We start from the raw sequence: 23,301 nt of genomic DNA on the forward strand, positions 1-23,301 counted from the left end.
TTAATTTGTGAGAAATTGTATTTTTTTTTAATTTTTTCTCTCTTCGAAAATAGTTTGAACCCATCAAAAAGTTGCTCCAATATTTTACAAACCTAATCTGGGATAAGATGGTCTTTAAAATTAACAATAATTCTTTTTTGGCCGTGGTCTTATGTATATCTTTTTCCAAATTAATATCTAGACCAAAAACCGTTGCAAACCCATGCACTACTGTACAAACGATTTCAAACGTTTGCTCGTTAATTATTGTTATTATCTTGGTCTTGCAAAGGTCACATCGCAGAAACGCAACCGATTTTGCTCTTGTGCTGTTTTTAAAAATGCTCGCACACGACTCCCTAAAAAAATGGGCTTTTACGGATCTCACCAAAAAATATAATGTTCAGCGCTTTAATTGACTCTCTGCGAACTTTGGGAATCATATTCAGCACAAATTGTTTTTCTATCTCTAAATGAGCCTTTCCGGGGGGGAGGGGGAGGAGGATGCACCTCCACGCAATTCGAAAGACCTCAAAGAGAAGGTGGGGCTTTGCGTTTGGAAAAACTGAAAAAAAATGGAAAATGGATGACCATGGATCGGGGTACCACATAACGACCCTCTAGTTTGTGGCCGTTTAGTCCTTCGACGAGAAAAGAGATTGTCTTTAAGCCCCATTTACACGAGCAATTTTTCCTTGACAAGTTTTCCTTGACAAGGAAAAATTGCTCGTGTAGATGGGGAATAGTGGACAAATTTTCCTTGTCAAGGAAAATCTGGCATGCTAGCTTTTCCTTGACAAGGAAAAATTGTCAAGTCTGAAATTTGCTCGTGTAGATGGACAACAAGGAAAATGTGACAAGGAAAACGTCATATTTTTCATTTACACTACCAAGGAAAACTTGTCAAGGAAAACTTGCTAGTGTGTACAGTCGGCAAGTTTTCCTTGACAAGTGGACTTGTCAAGGAAAAATTGCTCGTGTAAATGGGGCTTTAAACTGTGAGCTCCCAGTATGCAGGGTAGAGAAAGCGCGAAAGCAAGCATAACAGAGAATTGTACGACCGGTTGTGCTGTAAAATGTAGGCTCAGTACTATAGCGAAGATGTCGTTGATGTCACCTATTGGCACTAATGTGCCAACTAGAGCCTCATTGGCTGTCGAAACAAAGGGTGTTTTGTCCCTGTGGTTGACACATTTGAATAACGAAAGCAGTGATTGTAAAGAGATATCTCCCAAATACAGCCTCCATTTTTGTTCGCTGCTGGCGAACGAGATTGAGCTGGCACTGGGAAAAAATGGAGATGGTAACCAAAAGAAGAAGACAAGATATTTGCACGTTTTTAATGTGCAAGATATAAACAAATATTTCCGGGAATCGGAATAGATATCGAGTTAACTTAACAGTCAACTTGCCATGCTTCCAAAAATGGATGGGGAGCAGTTTGTAACGAAAGTACTACCCTAACCTGCGATCAGGGGTACTTTTCTTTATTTAGAGAAGGTGTGAAAAGGTACCCCTGATACAATTTCTTATCGAGTTGTCTGTCAAGAGTGATCTTATCTTGGTTCATGCTATAAATGTGAGCCAATCAGATTTCACTGGAATTTACCTGCATATTGCGATTCAAGGGAAGAGACGAAAACAAAATAAAACTCTAGCTGGAATGCCTACGTATCCAGACTTTATCCATACCATCAAAGCTGCTAGTATTTCTGCAAATCCTGCTATCAATCGCGAAAAGGTCCAGGGAAGAAGCAGAAATAGTTTTTTGCCTCATTGCTCTGAGGAAATGATAAACCCAGATACTACAGCTATAGTAGCCAGCAGAATTGAAGAGTTTAATATTAAGAAAAGGATAGTGTTTACACAGGACTCCTCCAAAGCATTATCCGTAACAGGATACAAAATGGAACTTTTAGTCCAACCTGTGCAGTTTGTTAGCCCTGGGCCAGTAAGATTTTCTAATGAGGAGACATCATTAAATGTTGATTTTGAAATGTCTTGATAAGGAAATTATCAAAGAAAGCACATACGAATAGGGGGAATTTATCTCTAATATCTTCCTAAGACCATAGAAAGATGGATATTACCGCATGGTCTTAAACGTTAATTAAAAAGCTTAAAATGGATTCAATCCATACTTGCACTCAATTAATGAGAGCCAGTCCACGGAGAACATCAAAAGTACCTAAATTTTTGTTGGGTAAAAAATTACCAATTCATACGCTTGACTAAAGGACTATCATCTGCTCCCCACCTCTTTTTCAAAATGATGAAATCAGTTTCCTCCAAACTCAGAGAAATTGGGCACGTAACAAGTGGTTACCTTGACGACTCATATTTAGTGGGTTACACTTTTTGTGAATGTTAAAACAATGTTAGAGATACCCTTGATTTGGACATCCTTACCCATGAAGAGAAGTCAGTATCAATACCAACACAGGTTGTCACCCCGTGGGCTTTGTTTTGAACTCCATGGACATGAGCGAATCCGTAGCTTAGGTTCTTCAAGAAAAGGCCATAATAAGGGAGGTAGCACAGCGCATTGCCTTAATGGTTTCCTCCCTTCCAAGAGTTGACTATGGGAATCCCTACTAAGAGTACCTATGGCGAATTCTACAAACCCTTGCAGCTCTCGGAGTAAACAACGTCAGTTTTTTTTCCTGGTGGATATCAAAGAGGAGTATTGTAACAAGGAAAATTCACCACATTCTGCTCAGTGACGTCCCAACTCAGGGTTTGCACACCCTGTGCAGGGAAAGGAAACAGACAGATTTCAAAGTGCTTTCTGACAACACGACCGACCACTGCTGCCTGCATACGCAATAATGGGGCTTCCCACTGCATACCATGTAACAATATGGCGAGAGAAACATGGGAATTGTGCCTGCTGAGAGGTATTTTGGAGGGACAATACTGCCGCTGAGAGGATATCTTGGGTCTTTGATGATGCTAAAGAATAAAAGGTACATGTAGATGTTCATATTTTTGAAAGACTGTATATTTCACAAGTTCTATAACAAGGCCATTAATAATTCAAAGAGTGCGAAAGTTTTGGACATGCTAGTTTGTCTACTACAACCCACGTTATGGTATACTGACAGTTTTTCATACTTTGCCATTTGTTACTGTTCACCATTGTTACAGGGGCATTTTCATGAGTTTTGCCTAAGCTTTAAACAAATGAAATCAAGTTCGCTTTGTTCTTTTTTTTTTTCTGATACTTAGCTCGGGTGCTAGCTAGAGTGCCCACATGACTTTAAAATTTCGTGGAATCTCAGCGATAGTTGACTGCTGGAATTGTCATAAAAACTTATACGAGACTTACCTAGAACGTGAAGTTTAATTGCATTTCTTTCAGTCATTTAAAGAGCAGAGATTACACGCCCACTCAGGGGTTTTTTTATCAACTCATTCCACCCCTTTTTGTAATTTTTACTGTTTTTGGGGCTTATGTGGCCACTCTGTTTTAAAAATAACTGGTTGCGTGAAAGCGTAGTGTTCTCGTGTATTATCATATGACCCGTACGGCCCTGCGCGCTCTTTCATTGCAAAACTATTGAGAAAATCCCCGTATGGGGGCCGTAGGCGATGGCGCGAGCAGGGCCGGAAAAAGCCGTCCGGCCCTGCTAGGATCGCGTACGGCCCTCATACGGGGATTTTCTCAATAGTTTTGAAATGAAAGCGCGTGCGAGATGCGAACTAAAACAACTTTGTTGCTATATAAGTCCCGACTTTTCGGTCAAAATGAGCGACGTAAGTGAACATTCCGAATTTTTTTACCCGAAAAAAAAAAAAAAGGAAAAGCGCGGTGGTCATATGATAAAAATGTTTAGTGACTGAGTTAGGTCGGGCCGGACGGGAAAATATTTGGCCCGTGGTCATGGCGCACGGTCCTCCCACTCAGTCAATAAGTACATAATCTCTGCTCTATAGGTGACTGATAGAATATCAATCAAACTTCAGTTTCTGGTTAAGTCTATATTTTTCAATTTGAAGGCAAAAATGAAAGACAGTAGACGATAGTTTTAAAGGCAATGCAGGAAATCTAAAACAAAAGAAAGCAAAAACAATCTGAAGTCAAGAATACTCCAACTAAGGTAAACTTTTCTCACACAGTTTATAGACAAAACATATATATTCTACAGCATTCATCATGAAAATTTTATTGAACGTATCATAAACTAAATGGTGGATTTTTTTTCTCGTGTTATTCAAAATCAATATACTTTTATGATGTTCTGAAGTTTCTCAAATTGAATGGCTGTTTGAAAACTTTAAGACTATTACTCAAAGCTGATAATTACGAATTCCTTAGATATCTTGTCATTTCTAATACTTTAAAAGTAACAACTGTTTGTGTCAGAAACGATCAACTTTTTTTAATTTTCTGATAGTTATTGTTATCATGAAATGTGATTCCCACCCAAGGTCAAATAAGAAGTTGCGTTGCACCGAAAAAACAAGAAATAAAGTTGTAGTGGAATGGCATAATAGCTCAGAAGGCCAAGCTGCAAATGCAATTCAATTGTAGACCTGAAAGGGATTATCAACCAGTTCTCAAATTTAATTTAGAACAGCTGTTTAAGTCACTTATAACTAACTCAATAAAATATTTGTGGAGTTACCAGGCTCGTAGCGATAAAATTGTTTGAAAGATATTATTTGGGGGACTCGATTTGCATTTGTAATTAATATCCTAGGGTACGTACAAATGAGACTATAAAAGAGGTCACACGTGCTCCAACCCCTCACTCTACTCGAGGACGCAAAAGGGAAGAGTTTGGCATTTTGTCTGATCAACCCGACTTACTCGATGGCCGTCGTGGATCATATTCCTCCCGATGTAACGGAGCAGGCCATAGCGGAACAACTAAACCCTCCTGCGGAGGCGGCAGTTCAACAAACAGCTGAGGTACAACCGGCGGCTGAAGTTACACCAGCTGGACTGGCGAATGACGTACGGTATCGTACGAGGTGTTAGTTTTCCCTGGTTGGACTCTTCAGGTCCTTGGTTTGTTGGTCAATTTAAATAATGCTGCTAATGCCTGTGAGGTTTGCCTGTGGGGTGAGGTTTTAGTTCTTTTTAGTGCCTGTGAGGCTCGCCGGCGTGGCGAATTTGTCTGTTTATATTGTCTACGTGGTTTGCTTGTGGGGCTTGTCTGTGTCGCGGAGGTTTTAACTCATTTGCCTGTGGGTCTCGCCCGCTTGCCAAGTTTGCACTGGTTTTGCCTGTATGGTCTGCCTGAGTGGCGAAATTCTTTGTTCTGGTGATGCCGGCGTGGCTTGTTTAAGTGTTTCAATTTTTTGTATTGTTATATTCCTGTTTCTTCCCGAGGTGGTGGAGCTTTATTTTAATCATTTATGCTTCTGTGGTTTGTCTGTGTGGTGGTTATTATAATAATAACGTCTCTGGTTTGCCTGCGTTGCGAATTCGGACGTCTTCTGATAATGCGGCGGAATTGTACTGATCATACGGGTTAGCTGTGTGGAGTAGATTCTCTTTGTGTTAATGCGCATTAATAACACCTATGGGGTTTTGCCTTTGCTAAGGTTTTTTTTGGATTTGAGGACCCATGAGGGTTTTTCTGTGGTTTTTAAAATGGATCTTGGATTATTTGTGCTCTTGATCAGGGTAAGTTTACATTATCTGGGTAGACACCAGACGTCCTGCTCTCAGACGTGCTGAAGTCGCTCCCTCCGGTACCACTAGCTTTTTTTGTCTTTTATGTGCCTTATCAATCGATTGGAATAAGTGAAATCCCTATTTAAACCCTCCCCCTTTTTATTTGGATGGTGGGTCGTAAGCGAAGGACAATGGTCTCCAATGAGGGGTTTACGGAGCAAGCAAGAAACTGGGTAGAGTTCCAGAATCAGATTAAAGGCATGAAATGCAGACACTGTACAGCTTGGGTGGATATAAACGGGGTTCCCGACCAGGGTGCGAGTGACGGAGGCTGTTGATTGGAGGGATGTCCTCTCGTCGAGCGTGTCTCTTGAGTTAAAAGCTTTGAAATTGAGAGTTCCCGATCGTTTCTTCGTTGGTGGCTTACACCAGAACGTTAAGGCTTATGATAATGTACTTGAGAATCATTCCCTAGTGGAACCTATTGGCAGGTGGATTCGAAATGGAGCGCACATTCTCGAATTTGCGCGTCCGTTTTCAAGCGTCTATGAGCAAGTAAAATATTGTTCATATTTGCCGCCACCAAAACAGTTTCCAAACCATGCGTCGTGCAGAAGGTTCTCAGAAAATTATTCAGTAATCGTGTTATAATTATTCTTAAATTTGTTAAAGGTTTTTATTAAGTTCAACAAGGATTGGGAAGAGTAGATCATGTATAAGTTACGGAATTGAGGAAAATAGACATCTGCTGATGTCAGAAAGATGAGAGGAGGTAGGCTTCGGGAATGCCAGAGCGATTCTCCATACCTTATTACCATATTATTAATAACAATACCCAGGGTAGAATATTACACTGTACTTACAGATATCGTAGATTTGTGAGCCCTGAGAAAACATTTTCTGGCAGTTGAGTTATTTGATTTTCATAAAGCCATCTAGAAAAGAACGCATGGAAAGCAATTTACAAGAAAATTTCTTCAAATCTGCGTTTAAGTAGTAAGAGTTTATGTTAATCCATTGACCCCTGGGCCAAAGGGGGCGTCTTAGGGCGTTTGAGGTGTCAATGGCTTTAATTGCCAACAAGGCAGCCGAGTGAAGACGCGAGGCTGACGAGGCAACGCCTTCATAGAGCCGAAGCGCCAGAGTGTTGTGTTCGCGGAAAAACGTTTCGAGTCCTCCAGAGGAGATGTAATGTTAGATAAGGTAAGGTAACAAAGGGTTGCTTATCATGTGACGTCAAAAATCAATGAAAGCGCTTGTTCTGGTGTGCTGCCATCAGACAAACTGGCATGACGCAACATAGTTCACGAGGATATTTGGAGGTGAGTGACAACATGCTTTTTTCCATTTCGCTGACCATTGTGTTTGGTACGCTTGTTTTGAGTATTCTTTAGTATTTATTTTCGAACTGAACCAGCGTACGTGTTCTTATCGGCCGCTCTTCTCAATTTCGCTGCGCGTGCCATCGTTGAGTTTTTTTGTTTGTTTTGTGACCGTCTTGTTGTGAACAACTTAATTTAATTTTCAAAGGGAATAATAATGTCTCTAAAGTACACAATTAAACGATCAGTTTGACATATAAGTCATAGCTTTATCTTGCAAAATAAAAATTCTACGACATCCATGTGTCATGCAAGAGAGTTTGATTTCAAATGACATGTTTCACACCCGCGGCCGTTAAAAAATTACAGCAGTACTTTCAATATTATTGCAAAACACCTTAACCTTTACATTGTTTTTCGAAATACAAACTCTTCATACAAAGTGTGCAAGGGTTTTGCTACTGGTTTCCAAAAGGGCACTCTGATACAAATCTGAAAATTATGTATTATATTGACTGTCTCGTTGGCACTTAGCGATAGCTACTTCAAGTACTACTTGTTAATTAAAGTATACCTAGCGGCAATTCTAATTAAAGGAGAACGGTGATATTCATCCCAATTTAGCTTTTACTAAATTCCCCGATCACAGGTTTACTCAATTTTATAGTAAGACAAGAGCTGTACAATTAATCCCACTGGTTATCTTTAACAATGTCCTTGAACGACTGAGACTGGCCAAATCAATGTGAAAACTAAAATGAACGACAGTAGACTTGCCAGTTTTAAAGACAACAATGCGGGTAATCTAAAAGAAAAGGCAAAATAATAACAATAATTTAAAATTTAGCATACTGAAACTAAGGTAAACGTTTCTCACAGAAAAATGAAGGTTTTTCATAGTCAAATGAAGTGAAAGAAATAAAATAAACTTTCCTCCAGCATTGATCAAAATTATTTTTAATTATTATGGAAGCTCTCGATTCAAAACAGCCTTTTATTTAAACTACATATTACTGCTCCGTTAAGACTGCAGTCCATTTTCTAAATGTGAAAACGCAATTATACTTAATAAAAACAAACTTAAAGAAACAAGGGTAAATGATGATACGTTTTATTAAGGGTGCGTCTTAAAATATGTGCACAATTAAGTAGGGTCAACTTTTTCTCGGTCACGTAATGGGCCATTTCCGAGTTCAGGTCTGCCTCCTCTTCAAAGCGAGTCTAAGTGCGAAGTTTTTGTGATGGTAATTAGTTCTACTTTACATATGAATGAAAACTAATTTTCATAAGAAAAACTTCGCACTGAGACTTGCTTTGAAGAAGAGGCAGACATGAGCTCGGAAATGGCCTATTCTCATATGAACGCCCGTTAAACTTGTCTCGTGAAGGAGTGCTGTCTCGGTAACCGAGACAATATACACAGGCCCTTAGAAACGGCATCTTGTAACAAGAGTGCTGCAATATCAACGTTCCCAGAAAAATAAAACCAAGCAATGAAATGAATAAAATACTCCTTTTTTGGTTTGTAAATCTTTTTTTTTTTCTCTTTCTGTGGCAAGAAATTCGATTAATTTGTGAGAAATTGTATTTTCTTTTCTCTCTTCGAAAATAGTTTGAACCCATCAAAAAGTTGCTCCGATGTTTTACAAACCTTATCTGGGATAAGATGGTCTTTTAAAATTCACTTAAATGTGCCGACAACGAAAATAATTCTTTTTTGGCCGTGGTGTTATGTATATCTTTTTCAAAATTAATATCTAGACCAAAAACCGTTGCAAACCCATGCACTAGTGTACAAACGATTTCAAACGTTTGCTCGTTAATCATTATTATCTTGGTCTTGCAAAGGTCACGCCCCAGACACTTCTCACGCAACCGATTTATCTCCTGTGCTGTTTTTGAAAATGCTCGCACACGACATCCTAAAAAAATAGGCCAATCTTCTTTATGGATCTCACCAAAAAATATAATGTTCAGCGCTTTAATTGACTCTCTGCAAACTTTGGGAATCATATTCAGCACAAATTATTTTTCTAAATTATTTCTCTAAATGGGCCTTTCCGGGGGGGAGGGGAAGGGGGATGCACCTCCACGCAATTCGAAAAACCTCAAAGATAAGGTGGGCCTTTGCGTTTGGAAAAAATGAAAAAAAAATTCGAAAAGGGATGACCATGGATCGGGATACCACATAACGACCCTCTTGTTTGTGGCGGTTTCGTCCTTCGACGAGAAAAGAGATTGCCTTAAACTGTAAGCTCCCAGTGTGCACGGCAGAGAAAGCGCGAAAGCAAACATAACAGAGAATTGTACGACCGGTTGTGCTGTAAAATGCGGGAACCCCTTAGATATCGGTGAGTAATACCACTCTCAGTACTATAGCGAAGATATCGTTGACGTCACCTATTGGCACTAATGTGCCAACTAGAGCCTCATTGGCTGTCGAAACAAAGGGTCTTTTGTTCCTGTGGTTGACACATTTGCATAACGAAAGCAGTGATTGTAAACAGATATCACCCATATACAGCCTCCATTTTTGTTCGCTGCCGGCGAACGAGACCGAGCTGGCACTGGGCAAAAATGGAGATGGTAAACAAAAGAAGAAGACAAGATATTTGCAAGTTTTTAATGTGCAAAATATAAACAAATATTTCAGGGAATCGGAATAGATATCGAGTTAACTTAATAGCCATCTTGTCATGCTTCCAAAAATGGATGGGGAGCAGTTTGTAACGAAAGTACTACCCTAACCTGCGATCAGGGGTACTTTTCTTTATTTAGAGAAGGTGTGAAAAGGTACGCCTCATACAATTTCTTATCGAGTTGTCTGTCAAGAGTGATCTTATCTTGGGTCATGCTGTAAATGTGAGCCAATCAGATTTACTGGAAATTACCTGCATATTGCGATTCAAGGGAAGAGACGAAAACAAAATATAACTCTAGCTGGAATGCGTACGTATTCAGCCTTTATCCATACCATCAAAGCTACTAGTATTTCTGCAAATCCCGCTATCAATCTGGAAAAGGTCCAGGCGAGAAGCAGAAATAGTTTTTTGTCTCATTGCTCTGAGGAAATTATAAACCCAGATACTACAGCTATAGTAGCCAGCAGAATTCAAGAGTTTAATAATAAGAAAAGGTTAGTGCTCCAAAATGCGTTATCCGTAACAGGATACAAAATGGAATTTTTAGTCCAACCTGTGCAGTTTGTTAGCCCCTGGGCCAGTAAGATTTTCTAAGGAGGAGACATCATTAAATGTTGATTTTGAAATTTCTTGATAAGGGAATTATCAAACAAAGCACATACGAATAAAGGGAATTTATCTCTAATATCTTCCTAAGACCAAAGAAAGATGGATATTACCGCATGATCTTAAACGTTAATTAAAAAGCTTAAAATGGATTCAATCCATACTTGCACTCAATTAATGAGAGCCAGTCCACGGAGAACATCAGAAGTACCTAAAGTTTTGTTGGGGAAAAAAATTACCAATTCATACGCTTGACTAAGGGACTATCATCTGCTCCCCACCTCTTTGTCAAAATGATGAAATCAGTTTCCTCCAAACTTAGAGAAATTGGGCACGTAACAATTGGTTACCTTGACGACTCATATTTAGTGGGTTACACTTTCTGTGAATGTTAAAACAATGTTAGAGATACCCTTGATTTGGGCATCCTTACCCATGAAGAGAAGTCAGTATCAATACCAACACAGGTTGTCACCCCGTGGGCTTTGTTTTGAACTCCATGGACATGAGCGAATCCATAGCTCAGGGTCTTCTAGAAAAGGCCATGATAAGGGAGGTAGCACAGCGCATTGCCTTGATGGTTTCCTCCCTTCCAAGAGTTGACTATGGGAATCCCTACTAAGAGTACCTATGGCGAATTCTACAAACCCTTGCAGCTCTCGGAGTAAACAACGTCAGTTTTTTTTTCCTGGTGGATATCAAAGAGGAGTATTGTAACAAGGAAAATTCACCACATTCTGCTCAGTGACGTCTCCACTCAGGGTTTGGGTCCAAGCTTAAGCAACAGTACCTCAGGGGATGAGGAGGAGGGGGGAAGATGGTCTGAAAAACAATGCGAATACCACATAAACTTGAAGTCAAAGCCGTTTGTTTGGGTTTGCACACCCTGTGCAGGGAAAGGAAACAGACAGATTTCAAAGTGCTTTCTGACAACACGACCGACCACTGCTGCCTGCATACGCAATAATGGGGCTTCCCACTGCATACCATGTAACAACATGGCAAGAGAAACATGGGAATTGTGCCTGCTGAGAGGTATTTTGGAGGGACAATACTGCCGCTGAGAGGATATCTTGGGTCTTTGATGATGGTAAAGAATGAAAGATACATGTAGATGTTCATATTTTTAGAAGACCGTATATTTCACAGGTTGTAAAACAAGGTCATTAAAAAATTCAAAGAGTGCGAAGTTTTGGACATGCTATTTTGTCTACTGCAACCCACGTTATGGTATACTGACAGTTATTCATACTTTCCCATTTCTTAGTGTTCACCATTGTTACAGGGGCATTTTCATGAGTTTTGCCTAAGCTTTAAGCAAATGAAATCAAGTTCGCTTTGTTCGTTTTTTTTTCTGATACTTAGCTCGGGTGCTAGCTAGAGTGCCCACATGACTTTAAAATTTCGTGGAATCTCAGCGATAGTTGACTGCTGGAATTGTCAGGAAAACTTAAACGAGACAGAGCAGAGATTACACGCCCACTCAGGGGTTTTTTATCAACTCATTCCACCCCTTTATGTAATGTTTACTGTTTTTGGGCCTCATGTGGCCACTCTGTTTTAAAAATAACTGGTTGCGCGAAAGCGTAGTGTTCTCGTGTTATCTCTGCTCTATAGATGACAGATAGAACTTCAGTCAAACTTCAGTTTCTGGGTAAGTCTCTATTTTTCAATTTGAAAGCAAAAATGAAAGACAGTAGACGATAGTTTTAAAGGCAATGCGGGAAACTCTAAAACAAAAGCAAGCAAAAATAATCTGAAGTAAAGAATACTCCAACTAAGGTAAACTTTTCTCACACAGTTTATAGACAAAACATATATATTCTACAGCATTGATCTTGAAAATTTTGTTGAACGTATCATAAACTAAATGGTGGAGTTTTTTTCTCATGTTATTCAAAATCAATATACTTTTTATGATGTTCTGAAGGTTCTCAAATTGAATGGCTGTTTGAAAGCTTTAAGACTATCACTCAAAACTAATAATTACGAATTCCACAGATATCTAGTCATTTCTAATATTTGAAATGTAACACCTGTTTGTGTCAGTAACGATTCTATTTCATAAATATGGGGACCCAACCCAAGGTCAAATAAAAAGTTGCGTTGCACCGAAAAAACAAGACATAAAGATGTAGTGGAATGGCATAATAGCTCAGAAGGCCAAGCCGCAAATGCAATTCATTTGTTGACCTGAAAGGGATTATCAACTAGTTCTCAAATTTAATTTAGAAAAGCTGTTTAAGTCACTTATAACTAACTCAGTAAAATATTTGTGGAGTTACCAGGCTCGAAGCGATAAAATTGTTTGAAAGATATTATTTGGGGCACTATGCAAACTCGATTTGCATTTGTAATTAATACCCTGGGGTACATGCAAATGAGACTATAAAAGAGGTCACACGTGCTCCACCCCATCACTCTACTCGAGGATGCAAAAGGGAAGCATTTTTCTGATCAACCCGACTTACTCGATGGCGGTCGCGGATCTTGTTCCTCGCAATGTAGCGGTGGAGGCTATAGCGGAACAACTAAACCCTCCAGCGGAGGCGGCAGCTCAACCAGCAGCTCAGATACAATCGGCGGCTGGAGTTCAACCAGCTGTACTGGCGAATGACGTACAGTATCGTACGAGTTGTTAGTTTTCCCTGGTTCATAATGTCACGCTGGTTGGACTGCTTAGGCCCTTGGTTTGTTGGTCAATTTAATTTGTGCTGGGTTTGCGTGTGGGGTAAGGTTTTAGTTCTTTTTAGTGCCTGTGGGGCTCGCTGGCGTGGCGAATTTGTGTGCTTATATTGTCTACGTGGTTTGCTTTTGGGGCTAACTCATTTGCCTGTGGGTCTTGCCTATGGGACAAGTTTGTACTGGTTTTGCCTTTGAGGTCTGACTAAGTGGCGAAATTCTTTGTTCTGTTGATGCCGGTGTAGTTTGCTTGTGTGACTTGCCTGTGTGGCGAATTTGCTTCCGCTTTTTTAATGCCTGGGAGGCTTATTTGCGTGTTTGAATGCTTTGTATTGATATATCCCAGTGTGGCTCGCCGAGGTGGCGGAGCTTTATTTTAATCATTTATGCCTACGTGGTTTGCCTGTGTGGCGGTTATTTATCTTATACAGGAGCCCATCTGGAGCGTGCAACTTCCATACAGCGTCTGTGTAACGGCGTTTTCACAAGTAGGTTTATTTTTAGACTAGCCCTTCCCGCTAATTAGGTCAAAAAAACAAAGGCAGTTCCGGTTCGGTGACCCTATGACGTCAGCTTAATTTCTTGTAATTGGTCATCGGGCTCTAAAAATAACTTGGTCTGTGAAAACGCCGTTACACGAACACAGTAGAGTTGTAGGCTCCGGGTCATGGGTTCCTGTGTTATAACAACGTCTCAGGTTTGCCTGCGTGGCGAATTCGGAAGTCTTCTGATAATGCAGCGGAATTGTACTGATCATACGGGTTAGGTTTGTGGAGTGAGTTCTCATTGCGTAAGAAGCATTAATAATGGTTATGGGGTTGCCTTTCGTAAGGTTTTTTTTGGTTTTAAAGTCCCAAGAGGGTTTTTCGGTGGTTTTTGAAATGTTCCTTGGATTATTTGTGCTATTGATCAGGGTGAGTGACTCGTGTTGCGTGCTGATGGCGCTCTCGCCTGGTCGCGAACCCCCGGTACCACTAGTTTCATTTGTTTTTTATGTGCCTTATCAATCGATTGGAATAGGTGAAAAAGTGAAATCCCTATTTAAACCCTTCCCCCTTTTTTATTTGGATGGTGGGTCGTAAGCGGAGGACAATGGTCTCCAATGAGAGGTTTCCGGAGCAAGCAAGTAACTGGGTAGAGTTCCAGGATGAGATTAAATGAAGATCAGGGTGGGAGTGACAGAGGCTGTTGATTGGAGGTATGTCCTCTCGTCGGGCGTATCTCTTGAGTTAAAAGCTTTGAAATTGAGAGATCCCAATCGCTCCTTCGTTGGTGGCTTACACCAGAACGTTAAGGCTTAGGAAAAGGTACTTAAGAACCATCCCCTGGTGGAACGTATTGGCAGGTGGATTCCAAATGGAGTCCACATTCTCGAATTTGCTCGTCCGTTTTCGGGCGTCTATGAGCGAGTAAAATATTCTTCAGATTTGCCGCTACCGAAACAGTTTCCAAACCATGCGTCGTGCAGACGTTTCTCAGAAAATTATTATTCGTATTTTTCTTAAATTTGTTAAAGGTTATATTAGGTTATATTACTTATTACATTAAACAAGGATTGGGAAGAGTAGATCATGTTTAAGTTACGGAATTGAGGGAAACAGACATTTGATGATGTCAGATAGATGAAAATGGAGGTAGTCTTGGGGAGGCCAGAGCGATTCTCCATACCTTATTACCATGTCGTTATATCATTAATAACAATACCCAGGGTAGAATATTACACTATACTTAAATCCATCATAGATTTGTGAGCCCTAAGAAAACATTTTCTGGCAGTTGAGTTATTTCATTTTCATGACGCCATCTAGAAAAGAACGCATGGAAAGCAATTTACAAGAAAATTTGTTCAAAGCTGCGTTAGAGTAGTAATAGTTTATCTTAACCCATTGACCGCTGGGCCAGAGGGGGGGAGGGGGGGGGGGTTTCTTAGGGCGTTTGAGGTGTCAATGGGTTTAATTGCCAACGAGTCAGCCGAATGAAGACGCGAGGCTGACGAGGAGGCAGCTCTGAGAGCCGAAGCGCGAGAGTGTTTTGTATGCGGAAAAAGTTTCGAGTCCTCCAGAAAAAATGTAGTAATAGGACAGGTAAGAAAACAAAGGGCCGCTTATCATGTGACGTCAAAAACCAATGAAAGCGCGTGTTTTAATGTGTTGTCATCAGACAAACTAGCATGACGCAACATAGTTATCTGACTATTGTATCGGGTACACTTGTTTTGAGTATTCTTTAATATTTATCTTCGAACTGAACCAGGGTACGTGTTCTTATCGGCCGCTGTTGTAAATTTCGGTCCGCGTGCCGTCGTCGATTTTATTTTTTTGTTTGTTTTGTGGCCGTCTTGTTGTGAACAACTTAATTTAATTTTCAAAGGAAATGATGATGTATCTAAAGTACACAATTAAACGATCAGTTTGACATTTTATTCATAGCTTTAACTTTTAAAATAAAAGTTCTACAAGTGAAACAACTTCCATGTGTCATGAAAGAGAGTTTGATTTCCCATGACATGTTTCATACCCGCGGCCTTTCAAAAATTACAGCAGTACTTTCAATATTATTGCAAAACACCTTAACCTTTACATTGTTTTTCGAGATACAAACTCTTGATACAAAGTGTGCGAGGGTTTTACTATTGGGTTCCAAAAGGGCACTCTGATACAAATCAGCAAATTATGTATTATATCAACTGTATCGTTGGCACTTATCGATAACTACGTCTAGTACTACTTTTTAGTTAAAGTATACTTAGCGGCAAGTCTAATTAAAGGAGAACGGTGATGTTCATCCCAATTTATATTTCGTGCTATGCATAATGAAATTACATCCCTTTAAATGAGTGTAAATGAGTGGATTAGTGGTGTAGAAAAGCGGAAAATACGTGAAGTGATATATTGTCTACAACATACGTAGGATCAGAAAATATTTGTCTCATCGATCTGCCATATCCGTCATCCACGCGTTTATTACTGGGTTGCCAAACCCAGTCGGAATCTGGGTTTCATTTCGTGGGTTTTTTTTTATTTTTACTAGTAAACTGCACTACTGCAACATTCTTTTATATGGCCTTCCTGCAATTCATATTAATAAACTTCAAAGAGTTCAAAATGCTGCTACGAGACTTGTAACTAACACTCCTCGCATGTGCCATATCACTCCCATTTTAGAAGACCTTCACTGGTTGCCCATCATATACAGAATTGAATTCAAAATTGTGCTGTTAACATTCAAGTGCCTCTATGGACTCGCTCCACAATATCTGGTTGATGTCGCTCCCCAGTCAAGATATAATCTTAGGTCCAGGAATGCAAGTCTGTTGGTGCCAGCCAAGGCACGGTGCCTACCCACACCTTTTTTTTTTTAATTAATTAATAAATTAATTAATTTTTTTACCCACTCTTGGTGACCGAGCCTTTCAGTCGGCTGCTCCGAAACTGTGGAACAGTCTTCCGGCGGAGATCAGATACATTCAGACCCTCACATCTTTTAAACAAGCTATCAAAACATACTTTTTTAAACAGCTTTTAATTGACTTAATTATACATATTTTTTTATAATAAATGAACGGTCGTAAATCCTTGTTGCTCGCATTTAAACACCACTTTTTGAATACGCTATTTAATTCTTGCAACTGCATGCGATTCAACTGAAAAAGATACGATAAACGATTACATAAATTATTCTAAAGGTAATGAACACAAAAAAGCGCAACGGAAAACACAAGACAAGTACTTACAAACTGTGATGCGAATTGAGATAAGCCAGAAGGCTGCCGAGAACGGTGAAAACAGAGACTAACGCAAATCTAGAACTTTAGAAGGATAATGTAACGACCGAACTTGGAAGAGAAAATTATGCGTAATAACGCCGAAACAAACTTATATACCTGCAAACGAACGTGCAAAAAAGACTACAGGGAATAATTACGGTATACTAGTTAACACCTAGACAGAATTACAACGCATACACGCAGCAATACACACCTGACAACGAACAACGCAATCAACACATAAAAATTTCCTATTCTAGTTGCTACATTCCGGCCCCTGAACTAATAGAGTTCACTAAAGCATTTTCACTTGCAGCTAGAATTCTGTATATTGCAGTTCAAGGTTTGTTGAGCTAACGCTATTAAGCAGTTCATTGTTCAATTGAAGCTCAAAACTCTTTCACTTAAGATAAATGTTCCTCTTCTAGGAAGCATAACTTCGTGACTGGTCTTGATAGGACCGTCGTTCTCATCGCAACTTTCACGGATCTTGTAAGGCCATCACTTCCCCGGTGAACTTCAACAGCGCGACGTAACGGCCATTGTCCGCGGTGAAGTCTTTCTTCTGTGATAAGCACCAGGTCTCAGACTACAAAATTTCGACGCGGCCTTAACCACTTCTGGCGTTCTTGTAAGGAAGGCAAATACTCCGACAACCATCTTTTCCAGACTACGTCAGCAAGATATTGCACTTGTTTCCAACGATTTCGGCAATAGAAATCTCCCTTCACGAATACACCAGGTGGCACATCCAAATTTGAGGGGGCCATGTGAGCCGGGTCATCACTGTTGCGGGTTGATGGTCGTCCATTCAGGATACTTTCAACTTCAGCCATCAATGTTCGCAACGCTTCTCCAGAAACCAACTGCTCTCTTAACAATACCCTCAGAACTTTGCGCACAGATCGAATAATGCGCTCCCACACTCCTCCCATATGAGAGGCTCCAGGAGGGTTAAACTTCCAATCGATATTTCTTTGGTGCAGGAATGAATTGATCTTCTGCTGATTCCAACTATCCACTGCTTCTCTTAGCTCTCTTTCCCCTCCGCAAAGGTTAGTACCATTGTCGCTTATAATAACCCTTGGCTTTCCTCTTCGACTGATGAATCTGCGCAATGCGCTAATAAAAGAATCTGCCTCAAGAGACTCGGCTACTTCAATGTGGGTGGCTCGAAGGGTAAGACATGAGAACAAACATCCGTAGTGCTTCACAATACTTCTTCCTCGTTTCACGAACAGTGGTCCAAAATAGTCGATACCAACATAGGAAAATGGCGGGTTTCTGGGAGTTAACCTTTCTTTGGGTAAATCTGCCATCATTTGTTGGCCACGGAGAGAGTTCTGCTTGCGGCATGTCAAACAACCACTGAGTACTTTACGAACGGCAGCTCGTCCCTTGATGATCCAGTACTTTTTTCGTAAACTTGTCAGCACGTATTCTTGACCTAGGTGTCCCACGGATTGGTGATGTGCCATAATCAGCAATCTGGAAAGGTGATGATTGTAAGGCAGTAGCAGCTGATGCTTTGACTGATAATTCAACGAGGCATTCACAAGTCTTCCACCAACCCTTAACGAACCTTCTTTATCAAGCATTGGACGTAGTTTGTAGATGGAACCAGACGAGCCAGAAGTCCTCAGGGCACGTTTCTCTTGGGTTTTGGAATTTGAAGCTTGAAGTGCACTAAATATTTCGGGGAAAGACAATCTCTGAACGTATTTCACGATGTGAAGTTCTGCGAACCTTAACTCCTCCAGTGAAAGCTCGCCTTGTGGCAGTGCTTCGTTTGGCGGATAACACTTTCTTGGGATGTACTCTCTGAAACGCAACAACCAGGCCACGCCCCTCTTAAGCTCGTACCAAGACGAGTAACGCTGGATCATTGAGTTTAAATTACTTTCCTCAGAAACCTTGACTCTTAATCTCTGGATCCTGGTCAGGTATACTTGGTAAAGGACTTGAAGGAACTGGCCAAGACTCTTCTAGTTTCCAAAGGAATTCGGGACCCTTGAACCATCGATCCTGAAGAAGCAACTCTTCCGGAGTCAAACCGCTGCTGGCATCATCTGCAGGGTTCCTTGCTGAGTCAACGAAATTCCACTGCGATCGTTTTGAGCCATCGTGGATCACTGCCAGACGATTTGCAACAAACGTATGAAACCGCTTGTCCTCATTCTTGATGTATTGTAAAACAGCTGTAGAGTCCGACCAAAACACTGAGCTGTCAATCTTTATCTCCAGTTCTTCTCTTAATGTTCGGTCCAGCTTCACGGCAACTACCGCTGCTGATAGCTCCAACCTGGGAATGGTCATTGGCTTGACGTTAGCTAAACGGGACTTTCCAACGAGAAAACTGCAGTGGACTGCATTCCTTTCTTCATTGACAAATCTTGCATACGAGACTGCACCATACGCGATCTGTGACGCGTCTGCGAAGTGATGAAGCTCCGTGACGTCTGCGACACCAAAGTCAGCTGGTTTCAAACATCGTGCCAAAGAAATCTGGGACAACTTTGGTAACTCTGAAAGCCACTTTTTCCAGCGTATAGCTTCTTCTTCTTTAATCTCTTCATCCCAACTAACCCCTTGCTTGCAAAGATCTTGAATTAGTTTCTTAGCCGAAAGAACAACTGGCAAAAAGATACCGAGGGGATCATAAATGGAGCTGGTCACTGATAAAATCCCTCAACGTGTGTAGGGCTTATCCTTTGGCAGCAACTTAAAGATGAACATATTTGTCTCCATGCTCCACTGAACTCCGAGAGTTCTCTCGATGGGAAGTTCTTCAGCCTTCAAATCAAGATCAAAGATTCAGGGGGCTCTATCGGCGTTTGGAATGGTCTCTAGGACATCCTTAGAGTTACACGACCACTTAGTCAATCGAAATCCGCCCTTTTGAAGCAGTTCCCAGAGCTGACTTCTTAAATCGATGGCAGCACAGGAGGATTGCACAGATTTCAGACAGTCGTCAACGTAAAAGTTTTTCAGGACTGTATCGATCACCTGATGGGAGAAATTTCCAATATTGTCTTGAGCAGTCTTCCTGATGCAGAAGTTTGCACAACTCGGTGACGAGGTACTACCAAAAAGGTGGACTTCCATCCGGTATTCAATAGGCTGTGCAGATAAATCATCGTTTGGCCACCACAAAAATCTCAAGGCATCTGAATCCAGGGGGTCAACTTTCACTTGATGGAACATAGCTTCGATATCAGAAACCAGGGCGACTGGTTCTTGACGAAATCTTTGAAGAACACCGAACAAACTATTGGTCAAATCAGGGCCGTGTAATAACTGATCGTTCAGAGAAGTACCCTTGAACCGTGCAGCACAGTCAAATACTACTCTTAACTTGTCTGGCTTGTGGGGATGGAAAATGGCATGGTGTGGTAGGTACCATAAGGGCCTGCCATTAGGGTAAAGTTCCTCCACAGGCACTTGCTTAGCATAACCTTTTGCGATGTAGTCGTTAACAGCTGCTTTATAGCGTGCGAAGAACTCTGGATCTCGATGAAATTTCTTTTTCAACAAAGACAAGCGCTGCTCAACTGCGACACGGTTATTTGGAAGGTAAGGAGGTTGCTGTCGCCATGGAAGGGCCACTTGATAACGTCCGGAGACGCTTCTGACAGAAGATTCCATGATTGCCAATGCTCTTTCGTCTTCAACGGACATGGCGACTTTAGAACTAGATATCGAATCAGCAAAATCAGTTTCCCAGAAGTTCTTAACTTGCAGCAGTAAGGTTTCGTCCCTGGAGTCGCTTTCATCATTCAAACGCACAAAGTTCACACAGAAACTGCTTTCTTCATTGACCTTCACAGTTGGTCCTATAAGGGTCCAACCTAACAAGGAACGGGTGGCAACCGGTTCACCTCTACCGCCGCGCCTCTCTTCGAGCACCCAAAACGCTTCGGGGACGTTACACCCTATCAGCACTCTTACTTCCTTGCCGTCGATCTCTGGGAGTTCGATGCCGTTAAGGTGCGGCCATTTAGTGACATCATGATCTCTTGGAATACTACACTCAGATATGTTTAGGCGATCGACGGTCCACGCCCTAGGTACTTCAAGGCTGGAATCTCCGTTGATTGAGCCAACGATTAGCTCAACTTCTAGGCCAGATCTCTCGCTGTTCTTGCTTTCCTGGGTTGTTAACATGAAACTTCGTGGTTGCCCTGTGATCCCCAATTCATCAACCAACTTCCTGTAACAAAGGTTCACATCAGAGCCGTTATCTAACAGGGCGTACGTTTCTACCACTTTACCAGGCTGATTACCACGTACCCTAACAGGAACAATTCTTAGACGGACTTTATCAGCTATATGGCCAGTACCATTCTGACCATTCACGCCGGCCCCAATGACATGACTCTGGCTGGACAATTCTGTTACAACACCCGAGGTGGAACTTTCACTATGGCCGAGCTCCTGATCGGCACGGCGACGACTATCTTGTGTCCCGTGACCAACTGGAAGAGGCTGAACTGGTGGATGGAGAACGGTCATATGCTTCTTTCCACAACCCTCGACGTAACAACCACTTCTCTGCATGCAACCCTTGGCCATATGGTCTAATTGGAAACAGTTCTCACATAACCTCGCATCGCGAACGATCCTAATACGATCGCTGTCTGATTTGTTCTTAAATTGTTCGCAGTTCCACAGCTGGTGCATACCATGGCAAACTAGACACCTTTTAAGCGAGGCGTTAATCCCAAATTTATAAGAGAGTCTTCGGTCCACTTTCACACCTTCAACTTGTGCACGGGGAGAGACCGGTGCTCTGAATCCCCCTTGGGTCGCATAGGTAGTCATTTTTGCTCCGGGATTTGAAGATTTGTTTCTTGGATTGCCCTTTTCTTTGTCGTTAGTTAATGCACCTCCAAAAACTGGATTGTTGGCCACTCGCGCCTTAGTAGTGACAAACTGGGAAATGTGATGAATTCTCGGTCGCTGACCGGTTTGCTGGATACTGTCTGCGATCTCAAGCCACTTCGTTTTCAGGTGAAAGGGGAGCCTGTCAACTATTCTTCTCAGATTATCGGCGCTGTTAATCTCGTCCAAGTACCCGATTGATTCTAATGCGTTCTGGCAATCCCTCAGCTGATCTGCAAAGGCCAGTAGTCCCTTTTGGTCATAAGGCTTCACGGGTGGACCATGAGTTATTTGGTTTAAGTGGGCTACGGCAATCTTGAATGGATGCCCAAAACGATCTTGCAGCAGGGCACGTGCAGTCTGGTATCCAAATGCAGGATCCATTGAAACACAGCTCTTGATAGCATTTCTAGCTGCTCCCGTACAGTACTGAAGAAGAAATGACAACTTCTCACTCTCATCGGACGCATTTTTCTCGATATTGCTCTCAAAGGAGCGAATAGAGTTCCAAAACTCAAGCGGATTTTCATCAAACTTGCTGAGTTCAGGTTTAGGTAAGGCAAACCCTTGCCTAATCGTTGACGCCACAGATTGAAACGTTTGCTGCTGGAGCTGTATCATTTCCTGTTGCTGCTGCAGTAACTGCTGAAACCTTGCCTCGGGCGGAGAAACCTCATTGCAAGATCTAGTTGATAGAGCCACACAGCGATTCGGTACTCGCGTCCACACAGGAGCAGCCGGATTCAAAGTGACACTTGTACCCGGTAAAGGTGCAGACATTTTCTCTTCTTTGGCGTCTGCAATCAAGTAAACCGACTCATAAGCCGTTTCTGGCTCAAATAGTGACTTGTCCTCGGTAGCCTGGGAAGGATCAACAATTTGTTTTACGCCATCTTCCTCCTCTAAGATATGGGCCCTTAGGGTAACTCGCTCAACTTCATTCTCTGCTTCTAGGATCTCCTGCTCTCGCTGTACGGCATCCCTTTCTGTTGCAGTTCTATCTTCTTCTTGAGTTGATTCAACTTTAGTTTAGCGATGGCCCTTTCTGCCTTAGCTACCTTTATTTTTACACTCAAGTGCGAATCCATGCTAGAACCAGAGTGATGACTTTTATTCGAAGTCAACGAGAGTCCATGCTGGCTTACAGAATCACTCGGTAGAACATCAGAACACGTCTCCTCGTTCCAGACACTATTTAACCACTTGTTAACACGCTCACAAAACTCGTGCTTCCTCTGGAGTTCGGAGTCAAAACCAGTAATTGCTACTTGCAGCTCTTCGGAATCATCTATGGCATCAATGTACATGATGTGTGCCTGCTCAAATTTAGTAAACGCTAACTCCAAAGCTCCAAGTTTCTCTTCGATAAGGTTGACAATTCAGCGACTCGATATCCTGATAAATTCTGGTCAAATGACCCTTGTATGCGGAACGCGAATCTTTCAAGGCACTGTTTTCCTTCGTTGGAACTTCCTGAGTTGGCATATTGCCACTTGCACAAACACCGTCAACCACCAAACTGGCATCCATCACCTTTAATCGGGTCGAACGAACACAGTTTTTGAATGAAAGAACGGTCATAAATCCTTGTTGCTCGCATTTAAACACCACTTTTTGAATACGCTATTTGATTCTTGCAACTGCGTACGATTCAACTGAAAAAGATACGATAAACAATTACATAAATTATTCTAAAGGTAATGGACAGAAAAAAGCGCAACGGAAAACACAAGACAAGTACTTACAAACTGTGATGCGAATTGAGATAAGCCAGAAGGCTGCCGAGAACGGTGAAAA

At 41.5% G+C, this 23,301-nt stretch overlaps 2 protein-coding genes across 2 annotated transcripts; both read right to left on the reverse strand.

The window, feature by feature from the left end:
* Positions 1–17,207: 17,207 nt before the first annotated feature.
* Positions 17,208–18,509, reverse strand: LOC138048737 (uncharacterized). The gene has a single exon (XM_068894864.1). It carries the CDS (start codon positions 18,507–18,509, stop codon positions 17,208–17,210), a length of 1,302 nt encoding a protein of 433 aa, XP_068750965.1.
* A 19-nt stretch (positions 18,510–18,528) lies between these two features.
* LOC138048738 (uncharacterized) lies at positions 18,529–22,811 on the reverse strand. The gene is made up of 3 exons (XM_068894865.1): positions 22,658–22,811; positions 19,491–22,511; positions 18,529–19,256 (listed from the first exon to the last, which is right to left on the reverse strand). Exons 1-3 carry the CDS (start codon positions 22,809–22,811, stop codon positions 18,529–18,531), a joined length of 3,903 nt encoding a protein of 1,300 aa, XP_068750966.1.
* Between the last annotated feature and the right edge of the window lie 490 nt (positions 22,812–23,301).

The sequence above is a fragment of the Montipora capricornis genome, chromosome 5 (assembly GCF_036669925.1).
Source record: "Montipora capricornis isolate CH-2021 chromosome 5, ASM3666992v2, whole genome shotgun sequence".
In the NCBI taxonomy this organism is placed as follows: domain Eukaryota; kingdom Metazoa; phylum Cnidaria; class Anthozoa; order Scleractinia; family Acroporidae; genus Montipora; species Montipora capricornis.

Excerpts from the sequence above, each read along its gene's own strand:
- LOC138048737 (XM_068894864.1), bottom strand. The coding sequence starts at position 18,509 with ATGATCCAGCGTTACTCGTCTTGGTACGAGCTTAAGAGGGGCGTGGCC.
- LOC138048738 (XM_068894865.1), bottom strand. The coding sequence starts at position 22,811 with ATGTACATTGATGCCATAGATGATTCCGAAGAGCTGCAAGTAGCAATT. Across the intron at positions 22,512-22,657 it reads GTGTTCTGATGTTCTACCGA|AAGAAGATAGAACTGCAACA; the intron begins GTGATTCTGTAA and ends AATCAACTCAAG. Across the intron at positions 19,257-19,490 it reads TCGATTGACTAAGTGGTCGT|TTGTTCTTTCGGCTAAGAAA; the intron begins GTAACTCTAAGG and ends TCTTTTTGCCAG.